At 36.7% G+C, this 18973-nt stretch overlaps 2 protein-coding genes across 2 annotated transcripts in view; one reads left to right on the top strand and one right to left on the bottom strand.

Moving 5' to 3' along the window:
- The first annotated feature begins 2970 nt into the window (after positions 1-2970).
- Positions 2971-3927, top strand: LOC114098580 (olfactory receptor 52A5-like). Its single transcript, XM_027942822.1, has one exon. It carries the CDS (start codon positions 2977-2979, stop codon positions 3925-3927), a length of 951 nt encoding a protein of 316 aa, XP_027798623.1. The 5' UTR covers positions 2971-2976.
- Positions 3928-10310: 6383 nt separating this feature from the next.
- Positions 10311-18973, bottom strand: part of LOC114098317 (olfactory receptor 52K1-like) — a 32788-nt gene continuing 24125 nt past the window's right edge. The window contains exon 2 of the mRNA XM_027942486.2: positions 10311-11331. Coding sequence (XP_027798287.2) covers positions 10311-11327 — 1017 coding nt within the window. The 5' untranslated portion in view covers positions 11328-11331. The remainder of the gene's footprint in view (positions 11332-18973) is intronic.

The following is an 18973-nucleotide window of genomic DNA, read 5'->3' as shown; positions in this document are numbered from 1 at the left end:
CTTTCTCCATTCAGAGAAAATGACATTTTCTGATCCCATTATCATATAAAGCTAAGAGGCACACAATGAATCCCTTTGCTGTCCCATAAACATTTTAATGTTTTTTTTTAAAAGTGTGTGTTCCTATTCATGTAGTTCCCATCTACCTAGTAAAACTTTAAAAGGAAATGTATATTTCTCAGGTGATGTGCCCAAAGCTAGTTTAAATAAGTGTAATTTATTGATTTTTATCAAGGAATACATATAAATGGGATGTCATTTTTGTGTTAAAAAAGTAATCATGTGGGGCTGGGGTAGCAGCTCAGTGGTAGAATACTTGCCTAGCATGCCTGAGGCACTGGGTTCCTTCCCCAGAACCACATAAAAAAACTAAATAAGCAAAAGTAATTGTGTATTCTGCTTATATGACTGACCAATCACAGTAACCTGAAGCTCCAGAAAATTAATCTTCTAATGGTACTTATATAATGTTTTCTTGAGAAAATTGCCTCATTTATGTATTTTATTCTACATTTCTTCAAGAAGATATCAGTGCCTGTTTGTCTTCATAAAAGTTCTCCACAGGTTTGGCAAGAATTACCTGTCAGATATTGGATGTTATACTTTCCCATAAGTTGTTCTCAGACTCTCATGAACAGCTCATTTAGTCCTCCCAGTAATCCATGAGTTAAGTGATTTAGCCCCCCATTTATGTAGATCTGTGATTGGATTGTAATTTATATTTCTAAATGCATGTCCCATAATTTTACATATAACACTTACAGAAAAAAAATTAATGTGATTGTTACACTATTGTGTGTTATGCAAGCCTGGAGCTAATTTTGACCTTTATTCCTAGCTTATCAGGCAACTTATACACAATGATTTCAGATATATTTTCTTTCTGTAGCTCCACTAGGATTTGCCTTTAGCAGCTCATGCCATTTAAATAAGATGTGCTCATTGTTATCAACAATAACATTTAGGAATTCACCACTTCTTAGACTTAACCTCCAGTCATAATGGGCGTCAACAGAAATTTCTTCTAACAAAATTTAGAATGTTTTATATCTGATGTTTACAAATACAGAGTTCAGTTAGCAGGACCTCCTACTCTCCATCAACTACAAAAACATTTTATATTTTTAATGTTGGGGAGTTCGTTATTATACTCATGTATGTATTCCTACTTACTGTAACTTGTTCTATTATTTTCCAAAATTTTACATAAGTAACCTCTTTAGATTTCTTTTAATAAAAATACATAAAATCCTATTTAGAGTGATACTCCCTATTCAATCAATATATCTTGTTATGATACATCAAAAAGAAGATGGAATAAGATGTTTGTATGATTTTCAGCTTGTGAAATGGTTAATGCAAAAATTAAATGAGAGGTTATATAAGGTTGCTTTAAATTTTAGTTAGGAATTTTCAAAAGAAAGAGAACAAGAAAATTATAAAATATCAGATATTTGGGCAGGTGTGAAGTGGGACAATATATTCAAAGTGGCAAAGTGGTTGAGTGCCCCTGAGTTCAATCCCCAGTACCCAAACAAATTATATTCACTGTTAACTGGTAAAAATAAAATAAAAAGAGGAACCTAAATTAGGTTGAGCTCCATTATAAACAGCAGAGCACCATTCTTTATTCATCCAAGGAACAGTAATATCAAAATACTTAAGCTATGAGGTTATCCAACAGGCTAGCTTTTGTGAGCTATTGTCCCGTCCGGCAGGACACATCAACGTGGGCAGCGAACCTAGATGGGCAGGAATGAAGGGACAAGAGACAGGAGACACGAAAGGATGACAGCAAGACAGGAGTTCTGATCAAGCTGCAAACTTTTATTGTCCACACAGGGGTATTTATATGCTGGGGATGGGGAAGCTCTCTAATCAGCAATTGCTGGATGTGGGTGGTAAAACTGCCAGCTGCAAGATGTCTGATGATCCTGATAACCGCAGGATGTTCCAGGGAGATAGGTAGCTGCAGGATGTCTCCCAGGCAGGATGTCTCCCAGGGGGCTGTCAGGCTATTTTTTGAAGGAGAATTTCCTTCTAGTCCCTGACAAGCTACATCTTATCCTAATTTATGATACTTTTTTTATTCAATAGATTTCTTATCAATCTCTTCAACTTGCTATCTCCTCTAAGATCTGTGAATATGGACTTCACCTCCCACCTTATTCTGCTTACATTCATGAACTGGAATTAACTCAGTGACTGGAACATGCTCAACAGCTACTAGTAAAAGAATAACTCCTGCATAATGCCTACAAGAGCCTGGAGAATTGACATACATGTAGGTAAACATTCAATATTGTTGAAAGAACAATATTCTGTTTCCTGATCTGAGAAGCAATTCCTAAAATGTGGGAGAAGGTATTGTTCACCCTAATCTAGAGAACATGGGAAAATTGGGCAAGGCTAAGACTACCTGAAGATTCTGAGCTGTGAGTGGATGGAATAATGTTATGAGACTGAGAATCTATACTACAAATTCAAAGGTTGCAAGGGGATTTAACTTAATATGATATATGTCTGGAGTTTGGAGATGGATATGGAAAAAAATTTATAATTGCCTTTGTGACATTTTGAGAAGACTACAAAGCCTAGTAGAATCAATTATTTTTGAATCATAATTTTCATTTAGACACTTTCCAGGGGATGAACACTGAATCACATTCCTCAGCCACAAATATCACATTGGCTTTTTATTAATGCATATTAATTATGAAGAATAATGGGTTTCAGTGTGATACATTTATTCATGCACATACCATACACATTGGCTTTTTAAAACAATATCCAAGAACACTATTCTAATATTGACCTAAGTTAATGCTCAAAGATTTAAAGTCACTTGTTGGCATTTTCATCCATATTTATCCTATTCCTAGAGGAAATATAAAAGAGTGACCTTCTTCCTTCCCATTCATGATTTTTCTCTGATAGGTAAGACAATAAATGATGATTAGAAGACTTAGCAGCCCCATGGGATCCACCAACATGTCATATCTGAACCCAAAGACAGTGATTCTGATTGGTATCCCTGGACTACAGCATGTGCAGTTTTGGATTGGATTTCCTTTCCTTGGTGTATGTCTGGTGGCTCTCCTGGGGAACACCTTCTTGCTAATCATTATCCCTATAGAACGCAGTCTGCACCAACCAATGTACATCTTCCTGGCAGTACTGTCAGCAACTGACCTGGGTCTCTGTGTGGCCATTGCTCCTAAGATGTTGGCCATCTTCTGGTTTGATTCTTACTCCATGGCCTTTGATGCTTGCCTCACCCAGCTCTTCTTCATTCACGCCTTGCAGGGCATGGAGTCTGGCATCCTATTGGCCATGGCCTTTGACCGCTATGTTGCCATCTGTAATCCTTTGCGCCACACATCCATTCTCACACCTTTCTTTCTAACTCGAGTGGTGCTGATGGTGGCAATTCGGGCAACAGTGCTTGTTGGTATTTTACCCATTCTACTCAAAAGACTGAATTTTTTCCACTCTCTGGTTATTGTCCATTCTTACTGTGAGCACATGGCTGTAGTCAAGTTGGCTGCAGAAGATGTCCGTATTAACAAATCATATGGGCTCTTTGTGGCTTTTGCAATTCTAGGTTTTGACATGATCTTTGTCTTCATCTCCTACATTCTGATTTTTCAAGCTGTTTTTCATCTTCCCCAGAAAGAGGCACGAATCAAAGCATTCAACACGTGTACTGCTCATATCGTTGTCTTCCTGGAGTTTTATATCCTTGCTTTTTTTTCCTTCTTCAGTCACCGTTTTGGTCATGTATTACCCTATGTCCACATCCTCTTGTCCACCATCTATCTGCTTGTGCCCCCTGCCCTCAACCCCATTGTCTATGGTGTGAAGACCAGGGAGATCCGCAGAAGAGTTGCTCAGATGTTTGTTCTAAAGTCTACCACCCAGCAATGAGCCAACAGGTAATATGTCAGAGGAAAAATATAAATGTGCCTGTTTAAGGTGAACTATATGTGGCCATATTTGTGAAATTTTTACATTACAATGCCCCCTAAAAATTTATATTACAAAGATGAACAGTCAGAACAGGAGATAAACCTGGCAAAAAAGTTTGTATGTGTCTCATAAATTCTTATCATCCCTCCATTTATCCCTTTTTCTTTTCTGATCTTCCTTTTTGTCTTTCTTCTTTCCATCCTTATTTCCTCTTTTTTTATTCCTTCCTATTCATATATCTATTGAGTATTTCTGTAATGTTAAAGGTAATTTATCTTTTGAATGTGACCCAAGAACATATTATTTGATTCTATGGTGATGATATAAGAATATCGTACAAACGTATTTTAATTTTAGTTAGGCTATGGTAAAAAAAATTAATTTCACTATGAGGAGCAACTAGTGTAAAATTTAAGAAATAGTAGAAGACCTCATAGAGGTAGTCATGGGAAGTGTGATATTTGAATAAAAACATTTTATTCAGATGATGAAATATTATTTACCATTATTTAAATTCAGTTTTTATCATTATAATTCCCATAGATGTATAGGTATGATTTATACTACAAATCAAGAAAAACAGTTTCATCTCTCCATCAGTGACCAAAACATACAAATCATTCTGCAGCAGGGGATTATGTATTAATATTTCAGTTATCTAATATTCGGTTTTATTTACCTGAAAAAACAAAGTGATTTTATTGGGCGAGCAAACAATTCAACTTCTCAGGCCAGAATTGCCTCTGATGTCCTTGGATGAAGCCCATTATCCACCTTTGTGTTGAAACTCTTAATAAACTTATTTTTCACCAAAAAATCATTAGGAGATAATTTCAAGAGTTTTAAGACCCGATCAATTAAATTAATGAAAGACTGTGATGAGGAACCCATGGCATTGTCTTCTCACATGTTCTTATCCCTATGGATCAAAAGGATTTAGAAGCTGGTGAAGAAAACCCAAGACATTGAAGTTTAACCCTATCTTCGTTAGTCTCCTGTCATGTCAGACCTTCCTCTCCAGAGCCTCTGTTACTTGAGCGCATATACACCACCATGACTACAGCCATGGGAACACTATAGCAACTCATCTGGTCTCCCCACTCACTATAGCGTTTTTTTTCCCCTCCCCTTTTGATGGTAATTTTAATGGCTTATATTATAATCTAGAATAAGAAAGGAAGATCAAAGTTCACTTTATGGTCTCAATCTAAAACAGTGGATTAATGTCAAGGGTCTCCTATCAAGTGTCCACACAAAGCAAACCCAAAAGAATTTGGGTGTAAATAGTACATTTGGGAAATAGATTCAAGAAAAATCTTGTGGAAGCGGGAGCAAGCAAGACAGTAATGGGAGAAAGCCAATAAATATCTACTACTGAATAAGTAACTACTATGGATTATAAGAGTTCTCTCTTGCTAGGGATACTTGGAAAAAACCATAAGAAATAGGACTCCACATTGGCCTACAGAGTGGCTAGAAATATGAGATATTTATTCAGTGATCCCATTCTTGATTGTCAGATGGTACCTCCTAGGATATCACATTCCCAACACTTCGCACACATTGCAATTGGGTAGATCTTACTCCCCAAACCAGAGAAAGGTCTTATAGCAGAGTCATGGGAAATCATTGGCATGACCAGGAACTGTCTACAAGCAACTTCTAAATTAGTCTGAGAGAATACAAGCAATTTTTAAAAAGTACCAAAAAATTTTTTTAAAAAAGTATTTACTAGGAAAACACACTACAAAAATATGGAGGCAGGAGTTTTATTCTCTGAATTTCCTTCATTATTTCATGGGGAAGATAACAAAGTAGTGGACTCTGTTGGATACATCATAGATTGTACGGTGGCAAAGAACTCCCATTCCCTGTGAAATTATCTTTGTAAAAGAATTAATATTTTGGCATTAGATACTAAGAAGTCTAATATTTGTGTTAAGCAATCTAAATTAAAGTGCCAACTGTTTAGAAGTGTAAGAGAAACACCATATTTCCAGTAAAGACTCCACAGGTAACCAGATTTAGTGGAAAGTGGTGTTTTGTTATAGTATTTTTTTAACTAAAAATTATGAGTCATCCTTAGTTTTCCAGGGACATAAGATAGTGGTCAGAGGACCTTTATTTTTGTAATCTTGTCTGAAATACTGAGTCATATTGGATCACCTTCTTATCCTAGACTTAATATTTTTAATGAAAATTGTTTTGTATACTTTGTGTACAAAATAGAATTCCATTTATATCCTTTTATAGAAAGATACACAAACAATAGATCAAGGGAGTTAGATTTCGCGATAATATAAAGTAATTCTCTTTGAAGAATACTATACTAGTGGAGGATAGTTTCAATTCTCCTGCCATAGTCTCATATACAAAATTGACGCATCTGTTTTGCCATTTACCATTTATTCATTTTATTTGATATGGATTATCTTAACTAAATATTTGTTAAAGAATACCACATGAAAGGGACATGAATTCATGTAGGCAGAAAGGGATCTATGGCACTGTTTTTCACAACAGTATTTTTCAAACCACATCATTCTGCAATGTAACCATCAAGAAGTGAGTCTACTTCCCATTTTCTGAATATGAGCAGATTCTTTGATTGCTTTGAGCAGTAGAATACTGTGGAAATGATGCTAAGGGTTTTGTATGTTGGGCAAAGCTGGTCTAGCACTTGAATCTTTTACCTACTGAAGTCCTGGAATACCATGTAAGAAAACAAGGCTATTATGAGGGAGAAACAATGGCAAGGAATTCAAAGGACCCAGGCTTATCAGTGAGGATGTCATACTGAATACTTACCCTCCTCAGACACTCAAGGGATTCCAGCCCCATTCCCCCTCCCATCGGCATGTGACCAAACTCAAGAGAAGATTCAATTAATTATAGCCAACCCAAACTCTAAACCCTGCAGTTGTTTATACTTCTGAAAAAGGTAAGCATAATAATTGAGAAGGAGACTATATTCAAGGAACACATTGGTCCGCTGAAGGTAAAAGAACATCTTTTAAATAAAACTTAGAAATACAGCTGATACTTCACTATCAGAAGATGGAGAGAAAAATCAGCTAAAACAAAATGCTTCTTTCTACCCTCTCTCCTTGTTCCACTCTATTTCTCTCAATTTCACCCCTTCTTTTCTTCCCTTCTTTCATTCTCTTATTCTTTTATTTTGGTGGATGGGCCGAATGTATAAGCCTGTGTATTTTTATGATCTTTCTGTTTTTTGAGAGAGAAGCTATTTTAAAATGAGACTTACCCATTGTATAAACATTCATCAAACTTACATGCCACAGGGATTCCAGATTCTATGAAAACAAGAACCGACAAACTATTCATAGTTCAAGGAGAATATTTTATACCATGTGATATTAATCATGAATGAGGAAGAAATGTGTGGCATTGTGAACCTCTGAAATGGACAACAACATATGTCAGGCGTAGCTGGCCTAGCACTGTAACCCAACAATTGTCAATTTATTTAAGCAAATTTATGTACATGGAAAGTGGCATCTACAGGCTGTGAGATTTGTCAGAACACTTTAATATGCATATCTAATATATAAACATATGCAATTTGTGTATATGTATGCATAGCTCAGGTGAAGTACATGAATGTACTGGGAAAACATGAAAGAAAAAGAGACAGAGCCAACAGATTGTTTATAGAAAAAATGACTTAGAAATATGTGTAGGAAAGAAAAATATGTATTTGTGCATGTTTGTGTGGATAAGGAGATCCATGGTGTTTGAATTGTTTAGAAACTTTTAAAACAAAAAACAAAACAAACAAACAAACAACAACAACAACAACAAAACTATGACAGGATTTAAAGCCTCTGAATAAACAGAATCTCTGGGAATGGCTCTACCCTTAAAACATGTCACTATGGGAACAATGGCAAGTCTGGAAACAAACAACTGAGGTATGGGATAGGTCATAGATGAATCTATGAATATGTAAAAGGGTTGGTTGACATGTGAAGGCACGCAGTAAGGACAGCTATTGAAAGAAGTGTTTTTTGAGCTATGAAGAATTTTTAACTAAGAAAGACTGAGGGAAATGTCTTCCAGATACCAGAAGTACCGATAGATTAGTAAATAATGTAAGTTTTTTGGAAGCAAAGCAATAGTGTTGGATTGGATTGATATTCCTGTCCTGTGATTTGTTGAGAAGAGAGCTCCTGACTGACTCTTTTCACACTGGTATCTAGTCATGCAATGACTCCAATAAGGAGTTCACATCTACCTTGAGGAACGGGATGCTGAAGATTTTAACTGGATGAAAGGAGGTGTCTGTTTGAAAAAGAAGACTTCAGTTCCAGTTTCCAAGCAATTTGAAAAACAGAGAAGTTAGAACTAAAGAGGCTAAAACTTTTTAGAGATGCATACACTTGTGAGGTAGGAAAAAAGGTAGTGGGAATGTGCAGGGACATGTTGGTGATTGGTTGGGTGAAGAAACAGTAACGAAATAATTAAGTAATTTCAAGGCTGCATATTAAATTTGGCTCAATTCAAATTGTTACAGAAAAGGAAGCAGCATGAAGAATCCCCTCCCCCACCAAACCCTGATTCTGGGGATCAAGTCAGAAAGTTATCAGACATGTCACTCAGATTAACAGGAATGAGTTTATTGAACGGATAGGAAAAGGGAAAGTGGACATCTAAAGAGAGAGTGGGTCTTCTCAGAAAGGAAAGGGACAACGTGCCTCTCCTCTGCTACAGTTTTATAGGAGATTGCAGAGAAGTTACCAGAGAGTCCTCCCCAGGTTCACCTCCTGACTTTTGACTAACAGCAAGATGGCGTCAGACTTTCAAGGCCCACTGCCATGACAACTCTAGGTCACATTGGCCATGTTGACAAGTTCTAATTGGATTCTTTTTTTTTTTAATTTTTTATTGTGGGTTGTTCAAAATATTACAAATTTCTTGACATATCATATTCCACACTTTGATTCAAGTGGGTTATGAATTCCCACCTTCACCCCATACACAGATTGCAGAATCACATCAGTTACACATCCATTGATTTACATATTGCCATACTAGTGTCTGTTGTGCTCCGCTGCCTTTCCCATCCTCCACCCTCCCCCCTCCCCACCTCTCCCTCTAATTGGATTCTTAACTATAAATTCTTACAGATTTTTTTTTAAACAGGAGGAATTATCCTTATCTCCCTGAGTTTTAGGATCAGGTCTATGAAAAGGGTCACAAAATTCTCCCTCTCCAGGTTAACGTGGATTCCTCTTATTTCTTATTATTTCAGGCCTGAATTTCTCGTGCAGATAACAGGTAGTTTGTTGAGGAATGTGACCTAGCCTATCCACTTGAGCCAGGCAGGGATGCACGTAAATTGCATCCTGGAAAAGAAAGCATATGGGGGTTAGCACATTGGGCCCATTTATAGAATTATTTTTTTAACCTCATGTTTCAGTCACCTCCTATCAAAAAGACAAATGCGGGGAGTACAAAGGGTAATAGGTATTTCAAGGAGGTGAACAGTTTACTTGGTGAACTGCAATCCACAGGTACTGTATTATGTAGCATGCATCCAAAGGGTAGACCTCACATAAAATGTTTTTACCACCATAAAATAAACTTTTAAAAAGAGTTTAATTTGCAAAACAGTAAAGATGCTTATAAAAAGTGCTTCATAAATTGTAATTTGCTTTCTAGAGCATGGTTATAATTCATGGTTTATGACACAGATTTGGACTTGAAATAGCAATTAAAAACTACTGCTTTGCAAACTTCAGTAGAAATTGTTGAAGTTGTCCTCCTGGGAAGCAGAAGGCCTAACTGTGGTATTTAATGGAGCTGAAGGAAGAAGGAGATAGAAAGGAAACCACACTTCTTCCATTTTTGTCTCTAGGACAGAATAATTGACAGAAATGTTGGGAATGTTTGACAGGTTATTTTTATGGAATAGTTTTCAAATTTGAAAAAAAAACTTAATTGAAAAACCATTTATATATATATATATATATATATATATATATATATATATATATATATAATTTTTTTTTAAAAAAAACCTTAATTGGAGCCCATTAATTACATTATCTCATTCAGTTGGTACCACCAATGAACCAGAGATTTGCTCAATGTGCATTAAACTCTAAATAATTTCAGGAGCACACAACAAATATCACAACTGTTAGTTTCATAATATAAGGGAACTTATATAACATGTACTCATTGTTTCCCAATAGGATCTAATGAAGTATCTGATTTCCACTAAAAAAATATTTAATGTCAGATATGATAAAGGGATCAATTATTTATTCTGTTTCCTTCTTTATCTGTTACTGTGTTTGCAAATAGTTTCAGTATAATCAGGAAAGTTTTACCCTTAGAGAACTAAGAACATGCTTTCGAATTTTCTTTGTCTTAATACCATAAACAATAGGGTTCAGGAAGGGGGGTACCACAAGGTACATATTTGCAATGAAGATGTGAACTTGGGGGGCCACATTATGTCCAAAGCGATGAGTCAGGAAAGTGAAGCCAGCAGTAGAGTAGAAAACAAGGATGACACAGACATGGGAGCCACATGTGCCCAGAGCTTTCAGACGGGCTTCTCTGGAGGGAAGATGAAAGACTGCACGGAGGATTAGAGCATAAAAAAAAGCAATGAAGAGACAATCACAGGAACCAATCACAAATGCTACACTGAAGCTGTAACGCTTGGTGGCTCCTATGTCCACACACGCCAGCTTCACCCCAGCCATGAACTCGCAGTAGGTGTGTGCGATGATTCGAGTTCTGCAGTAGTGGAGCTGCTTGAGCAGGATGGGGTGTGGGGAAAAGAAGGCTACTCCCCTCACTAGCACAGCAGCTCCCATTTTGGCAATGCGACTGTGAGTGAGAACTGTAGTGTGATGCAGTGGGTCACAGATGGCCACGTACCGGTCAATGGCCATGGCCAAGAAGAAGCCTGACTCCATGGCAGTAAAGCTGTGGATGAAGAACATTTGAGCCAGGCAAGCATCAAAGGCTATGTGGTGGGCTCCCAGCCAGAAGAGACAGAGCATGCGCGGCAGCGTGGACATGGACAGCACCAGGTCAGTCACTGAGAGCATGCACAGGAACAGGAACATGGGCTCGTGAAGACTTCGCTCTGCCCTCACCACAGCCAGGATGGTCACGTTCCCCACCACAGCTACCACATACATGGAACAGAAGGGAATCCCAATCCAGACGTGCAAGTGCTCTAGCCCTGGGATGCCCATCAGCAAGAAGCTGTTTGGAGATATTTCAGACTTATTGGCTGGTTCCATGGTGCAGATGCCTTCTGTCTTCTGTGAAAGAGTCCTCCGAAGGCAAAAGTGTTCTGCCAAAGTCATTACCATAAATCTGAAAACAAATGAAAAACGTGTCTGGAAGTTTCCAAACCATCACATTAGAAAGCTTTCTGAACTTAGAGTGGGGAGGGTGAAGGGAAACTTAGTGCTACTAACAAAAAACCATGCAGCCAGGCAGAAAGCACTAGCTGCACAAGTCAAGAATCTGATGAATTTCCTTTAAAATTGTTGCTAATTATCTGTGAACAATAAAGTAAAAAATGAATAATGCTCTCTGAATTTAGTTTGGTTTAATCATAAGCCAAATTAACTTTTGATATAAGATTTTATAAATGAAAAGGGTCTTAGAAATCCTCTACTCCATTTTTTTAGTTTTAGTATCATCCTGAAAGACAATTTTCTAGCTAACATCTGAGTACTCTCAGGTAAGGTTATTCATTTTGTAGAGGGGCCACTGCATATTTGTTTTTCCTAGTATTTCTCAGGCGGTATACACAGGACCCTTGAGGAATATGACCCTAAACCTTTGGAGCTCCACAGGCTTAATGGATTCAACAGTTGAGAGTAACATGCATGTTTCTACCGAGAATTCTTTTTCAAGTGAAAGTACCCACTTATTTTATGTTTAATTTTCAGATATCTGAGTTTCCTTCCTACACATTTCTATACACTCTCCCATCTGTCCTGTTCCTCTTAACTTTCATCATGTGTATTGTTATGTGCTAATTTAAAAATTAGGTCAGGAAGACCCCATTTTGTTCAGACATGTCACCTGGGTGAAGCTGGCTCCCCTTTACACATGTGACCACTTGCATAGAAACTGGCATCTCCACCTCCACCCACTGCATCCTTACCACAATGTCTTTAAACTATGGAGCTTACTCTAGCTTGCTTCCTGAGTTGGTACAAAAAGGTGTAAATTCTGAGAATGTATTTAACTTGGTGCTTTGCACTCTATGAAATGTGTCTTATGATTGAACTTACCTCTGCTGCCCCCCATTTTTTATGGTTTTTCTGTTTTTAAGTAGCTTCCCACCAATGTTCAATGCCTCGGGCTACAGAACTCTCTGCTTTTTGCTTCCTTGGGCCTGGCCAGAATACATCCTTTGTCTTTGCTTCAAAAAGACCCAAGGTTTTATTTGGGATTTTGAAATAGCACCTTAACAGTATCTGAACATGTTAGTCACAACAGAGATTACTCTACTCAGCTAGTACTCTTTTGATAATTTCACTATTGGTATGATCACAGTTAATTGCATTCATATACAAAATAATAAAAGATAATGATATTTAGTTGTTCCTAACATGAAAAGGACACTGTCTTTGGAACTTTTCATGTGTCAATTTTAACTTGGAAAAATATGTAAGCTGAATATTGTGTTCCAGAATAGCCAAAGCAATCCTTAGCAAGAAAAGTGAAGCAAGAGGCATCACAATACCAGAAATTCAACTATATTACAGAGCAATAGTAACAAAAATGGCATGGTATTGGCACCAAAATAGACTTGTAGACCAATGGTTCAGAATAAAGGACACAGAGAAAAACACACATAAATACAGTTATCTCATACAAAGCCACCAAAAAATATTTTGGATAAAAGATAGCCTCTTCAACAAATTGTGCTGGGAAAACTGGAAATCCATATGCAGCAAAATGAAATTAAACCCCTATCTCTCACCATGCACAAAACTGAACTCAAAGTAGATCAAAGACATAGGAATTAAACCAGAGACATTGACCCTAATAGAAGAATAAGAAGGCACAAATCTTCATCATGACAGATTAGGCCCTTACTTCCTTAACAAGACTTCTAAAGTCCAGGAAATAAAATAAAGCATCAATAAATGGGACAGTTTCAAACTGAAAAGCTTCTTCTCAGCAAAATAAACAATCAGTGAGGTGAATAGAGAGCCTACAGAATGGGAGCAAATTTTTACTACATGCACATCAGATAGAGCACTAATCTCCAGGATATATAAAGAACTCAAAAAACTTATCAGTAAAAAAACAAACAACCCAATCAATACATGGAAGTGAACAGACACTTTTCAGAAGAAGATATATGATTCATCAACAAATATATGAAAAAATGTTCAACATCTCTAGCAATTAGAGAAATGCAAATCAGAACCACTCTAAGATTTCATCTCACTCCAGTCAGAATGGCCATTACTAAGAATGGAAGCAACAATAAGTTATAGTGAGGATGTGGGGAAAAGGCATATTCTTATCTTACTGGTAGAAAAAGGCACATTCTTACATTGCTGGTGGGACTGCAAATTGGTGCAACCAATCTGGAAAGTAGTATGGAGATTCCTTAGAAAACTGGGAATGAAACCACCATTTGACCCAAGTATCCCACTCCTTTGATTATATCCAAAGGACTTAAAAACAGCATACTACAGTGACACAGCCACATCAATGTTTATAGCAGCACAATTCACAATAGCTAAATTGTGGAACCAACCTAGATGTCCTTCAATAGATGAGTGGGTAAAGAAACTGAGGTATGTGTACACAATTGAATATTACTCAGCATCAAAAGAGAATAAAATCAGGGAATTTGCAGGTAAATTTATGGATTTGGAGAATTTCATCCTAAGTGAAGTAAGACAATCCCAAACCAAAGGCTGAATGCTTTCTTTGATAAGTGGATGCTGATCCATATTGGGAGTGGGGGGCATGGGAGGAATGGAGGTACTTTAGATAGGGAAAAGAGAAGGGAGGGGTAGGGAGAGGGCATTAGGGTAGAAAAGATGGTGGAATGTGATGGACATCATTACCCTAGGTACATGTATGAAGACACGAATGGGGTGATTCTACTTTGTGTACAACCAGAGAAATGTAAAATTGTGCTCCATTTGTGTGCTATGAACTGAAATGCATTCTGCCATCATAAATAACAAATTGTAAAAAATATATAAATTAATTTTAAAAAATTGTACCAATTCAAATAGCAGCGCACAATGTTACAGAAAAGAAATAGTATCACAGAGTGACTGAGAAACAAGAACTAGAACACAATTCATACCTTCAGGACTCATGTTATTTTTGCTTTTCTGAACACAATATTTTCTGTGGCAGACATTAAATGCATAGTCACCTTTAAACTTTCAGTAGTTTACATTACTTCAAGTCACTTTTCAGATCATGATTTAAGCAAATGTTTAAACATTGCCTTTATTTTGCTTGCATATGTGAATACAACACAATGAACCCCATTATTCTGTGTAGTTAATGTGCATTAACCCAAAAATTTTTTAAAATTTTAAAAAAAATTGTACCAATTCCCCTCCAAAAAGGAGGGGAAAATTTTGGCTTGGCTCTTCAACTTGACAAATTATATTATTTTAGGTAACAATTTGAAATTAATTTTTTGCATTTATCACTGTTTTGACCTTTAATTCCATCAGCATTATCTCTGATTTTGTACTATGTATAAAAATTACTGAGATACATCAGGCACAGTGGTACAGTCCTGTAATGCCAGTGGCTCAGGAGGCTGAGGCAGGAGGATCATGATTTCAAAGCCAGTCTCAGCAACAACAAGACATTAAGAAACTAAGTGAGACTCTATCTCTAAATAAAATACAATAAAGGACTGAAATGTGGCTCAGAGGTTGAGTACCCCTGAGACCAATACCTGGTCACCCAGGAAAAAAAAGTTATTAAAATATATTTTTGAAATATGTTTAGGTAAGTTGCAGCCTCCTTTATGTCCTTCTAAAAATTAGGTTTAGTCTTATCAGCATACTCTATATGCTACTGACTAGGTAATAATGAATATTTTGAGTTTAATAAAAATGAAGTTATATATGATGAATTCTTTTTACCCCCCCTATAGCTTGCAAGGTCTCGCCAGGTATACCACAATTGCAAATATGCTCATATGAGCCAATATTTTTGGGTAAATATGGAGAACATTAAACCAATTGCATGCTTGATTAGAAATATTGTCAATGTTATTTAGGAATTATCCTAGTCTGTCCTGGGCTTTATAAAATGATTATTTACACAATTCTATTCAATCACTATGATATATAGCTTATAAGCTATAAAGTTCATTAAACCTTAAAATGTATTAAGTCACATCAGCAATGCTGACACATCAGTTTTCTCCTTTTCTTTCTTTTAATTGTTTTTATTCCCAGCATAGGTTCTTCCTAAATACATTTATCTCCATCATGAAGTTTAGTTTGCTCTCTACATGTTAATTATATCTCATTCCTCAGCTTCCCAGTCTGTACAGTGAGAAAAGCAAAAATTAATTAACTAAAGCATGCCAACAACTTAGAATATCACCCGACACAAAGATGAATTTAATTAATCAAGCACTGGAAAGAGTTCATTTCTTCATTATTCTGTAGGTAATGTGATTCCACTAAGGTGTCTGAGCAAAGACTCAACAAACTCAGAGCTGCACATTAAATAACAAAATAAGCCATTTCCCCAACCTTCTAGACAAGTACTCTTTCTTTACTTTCACTGGGCAATGTTGAATTTCTAACTATTCTTTGAACATGCTATGCTTCTTTGAAACATTATACCTTTGCTCACATACTCTTTTGATGGCCATTATATTATAATTATGAATATTAGTGGGATTCATTAGGCCATATTTGCATATACACATAACTAAATTGATCAATCTCATTTCCATTACCTTCTCTTTCCCTACATTCTTTTTTCTAATATTTATTATTATTTATCTGTGGTATTTATCCTTAACTTTACCATGGGTGTTCAAAAAGTTGGAAATTACCTTTTTGAGAAACTCATACTTGTGTAAGTGCACATACTTGAATACAGCTCTCTTCTCTCTTTTCGTGTTTGATATCTCTGCCTTCACTCACTCAAACCGAACCCAAAGCTGACAGTCTCCCATAGAGCCACCCCTATAAGGAGCAAATACAAAGCATGCTCAGTTAACAGGAGCTGGAGTTATGATTGACTCCAGATTCCACTTAGTTAAAGGATATACATGATTGGTGGCCTTCTGGGGATAAAGGTCCTTTTCCCAAACTACAAGACCTGAATTACTTTGAGGTGGAGTAATTATCATGAATTGTCTCTTAAGATAATTAATGAAGGCATTATTTCCAAGGGTCAGCTGAGTGCTTTGATATGGTATATATTTGTTGAATGTATCAGAAAATATATAACACTTTAGAACTCCCACATACACACACAAAAAAGGGGTCCTGTTTATGTTCCGATACCATCATTTACTAGACTTAGCATTCATATTTAAAAATTTTCCCCTCACTTCATCTTTAGCTGTCTTTGGAATACAAATTAAAATTAAATGAGTGAGAAAAAAGGAAGAACAATTGACTTAAAATTTGTTGAGAACGCTACAGCTAATAAAGGTAATGCCAGTAACCAATGCAAATATTTCAGAAAGATTCAAAGAATGTTGTATGCCTGAATGAAGGTCTATACTCCTTCTGATACAAAATGCTTAAATCCATGTTTACAGTGAAACTATCCAAGTGATAAGCAATGCCTTTGAAATCTGGGTAAACCAACCCCTCTGGCATAACTTTCGGCTGTCCAGTTCAACTTTGATTTTCCTTGAGTCTCAATGAATCTGCATTTTTGTATGGTTTGCTTGTGCTTCTGCAGCTGATGCTCTTCCCATTTCCCTTGCCCATGCTTTCTCAGTTCCTTACTCATTTTAAGGTTACAGATGGACTGTCACTGCTGGTGTTTTCATGATTTGCCACCAACAATCTGTCTTCCAGATCTGAATTATGAAATATTGCCCCTTTTGTATATATCTGCTGCTGGACCATTTCATCTTCTCCAAAATTGTTCTTATCTGAATTCTTCAGATTTTCAACTACTTAGTTCTTTCATTTACTTTTTCTCTCTAGCTGGGCATGGGGATGCATACATGTCATCTTACCACCTCAGGAGGCTGGCTCAGGAGAATTGTTTGAGATGAGTTTGGACAATTTATCAAGTCCCTACCGCAAAATAAAAAAATAAATAAATAAATAAAAAGAGCTAGAGGTGTAGCTCAGTGGCAGAGTGCTTGCCTAGCATACATAATGCCCTGGGTTCAATATCCAATACCTCAAAATAATGATCTCTCTACCATCCCCAAAGATCCTGTTCACTATTTAACTGCTGGTAATTTCTCACATCTTTTCCCTAGATTTCATCACTAACTTAAACTCTTCCATAACCTTGTGTTTAGGTCAGAAAGTTCCCTACCTGCTCTTTCATATCTTTCCAGCTTGTTCTTTTCTGTATTGCATCTTCAGCAACCCATTCCTTATCTTCTCTGCCTCAGCCAGCAAGAGATACAACATCAGATTCTTACATGTGCCTAAACTATCTTCCATTCTCAAGTGATTATAACCTCTTGGGTATTCTCGCCTTTACTAATTTTACTCTGAGTGTGAATAGCAGGTGTTATGCAATGTAGACAGATTATGGTTAGATTTATATTAATTTACTCAGTGCAACCATAAGAAAATCAGTTTCCCTTTACCAGAGTGGCCAATCTAAGTGGTGTGAAATTCAGATTACTTTCCTACTCAAACATCTAGACAGTCAATAGGCGGAATATGTAGGAGGAAATTGTTTTTCTCTGCTTACAAAAGTAAAGGAGTGAATTCCCTCCTCATCCACTCCTTTATGCAAACCAAAAGGGGATTCTTCTCATCCATCTCTTAGGAATGTTAGTATAGTCTCTCCAGGAGCCATGGAGCTAAACTGCTTTAAGTTTAAAGACCTAGAATGACTCCACGTTACTAGGTAATATTACTCTTAAAAATATAAATATATAAGACAATTGAAGCCTATCTTTCCACTTTGGAAACTGAATTAAGTGATCTACTTTTGATAATAACTTTTTGGTATCTAAATGATAATAGAGAAGGGCTATTTAACTTTCATATCAGAGCAATGTAATTAACAAATGCCTACAGATTTAACCTAAGGGCATGTGACGTTGTAGAGGTTCGGAAAAATCTGGGGGGTGATCAAGCAAAACTGTTTTACCTTCAGGTGACATTGGCATACACAGGATTTATTTGGGTTTTACATTGACAGGTTTGCATGTTGATGAGTAATGGGAGGAAGTTTCTTTGCATTGGACCATCTAGAAGCTATAACCAACTGGGAGTATACAGAAGAAAGGCCAAGAACTCTAGGGCAAAAAGGAGGCTTGTATGTGTAGGTAATGGCTTAGCCACATTATGGGGGAATGTTTTGGTTGTAGCACTCTGAGGGTCCTTTAAGTCCTTGGTCTTTATAGTTTCAGATTTGGGTACAATTTTACTGGATATGCATCACAGGTAGACCATAAATGACTCAAAATATTCTTGGTTGAGCTATGTGTAAAGATTTTATGCAAAAAACTTGAGTTCAACACATGCCACCTTTATTCTAACCTATCTCAGCCCATTGTGGTGAAATAACAACTTGGGGGTTAATATACAGAGGCCACAGTGATAGGTAACAGACAGATGTGGGTGGTGGGAACATAAGGTTAAGGTTATAATTCCATAAACTGGGCTTCCTCTGCTGATCCCCTAATGCTTTCTTTTAAAAGTAATTTACTTGAAGCCCTACCTGGATTAAATCATATTCCTCAGCAAACATCCTGTTATCTACAGGAGAAATACAGGCCCCCAAAGCTCTTCTGTGTTGAGAAGAACACAGCTTATCCTGACATGAGGGG

This window comes from Marmota flaviventris, chromosome 9, assembly GCF_047511675.1.
Source record: "Marmota flaviventris isolate mMarFla1 chromosome 9, mMarFla1.hap1, whole genome shotgun sequence".
NCBI lineage: Eukaryota > Metazoa > Chordata > Mammalia > Rodentia > Sciuridae > Marmota > Marmota flaviventris.
Note: the sequence above shows the minus strand (reverse complement) of the source record. Positions and strands in the feature narration are given on the sequence as shown.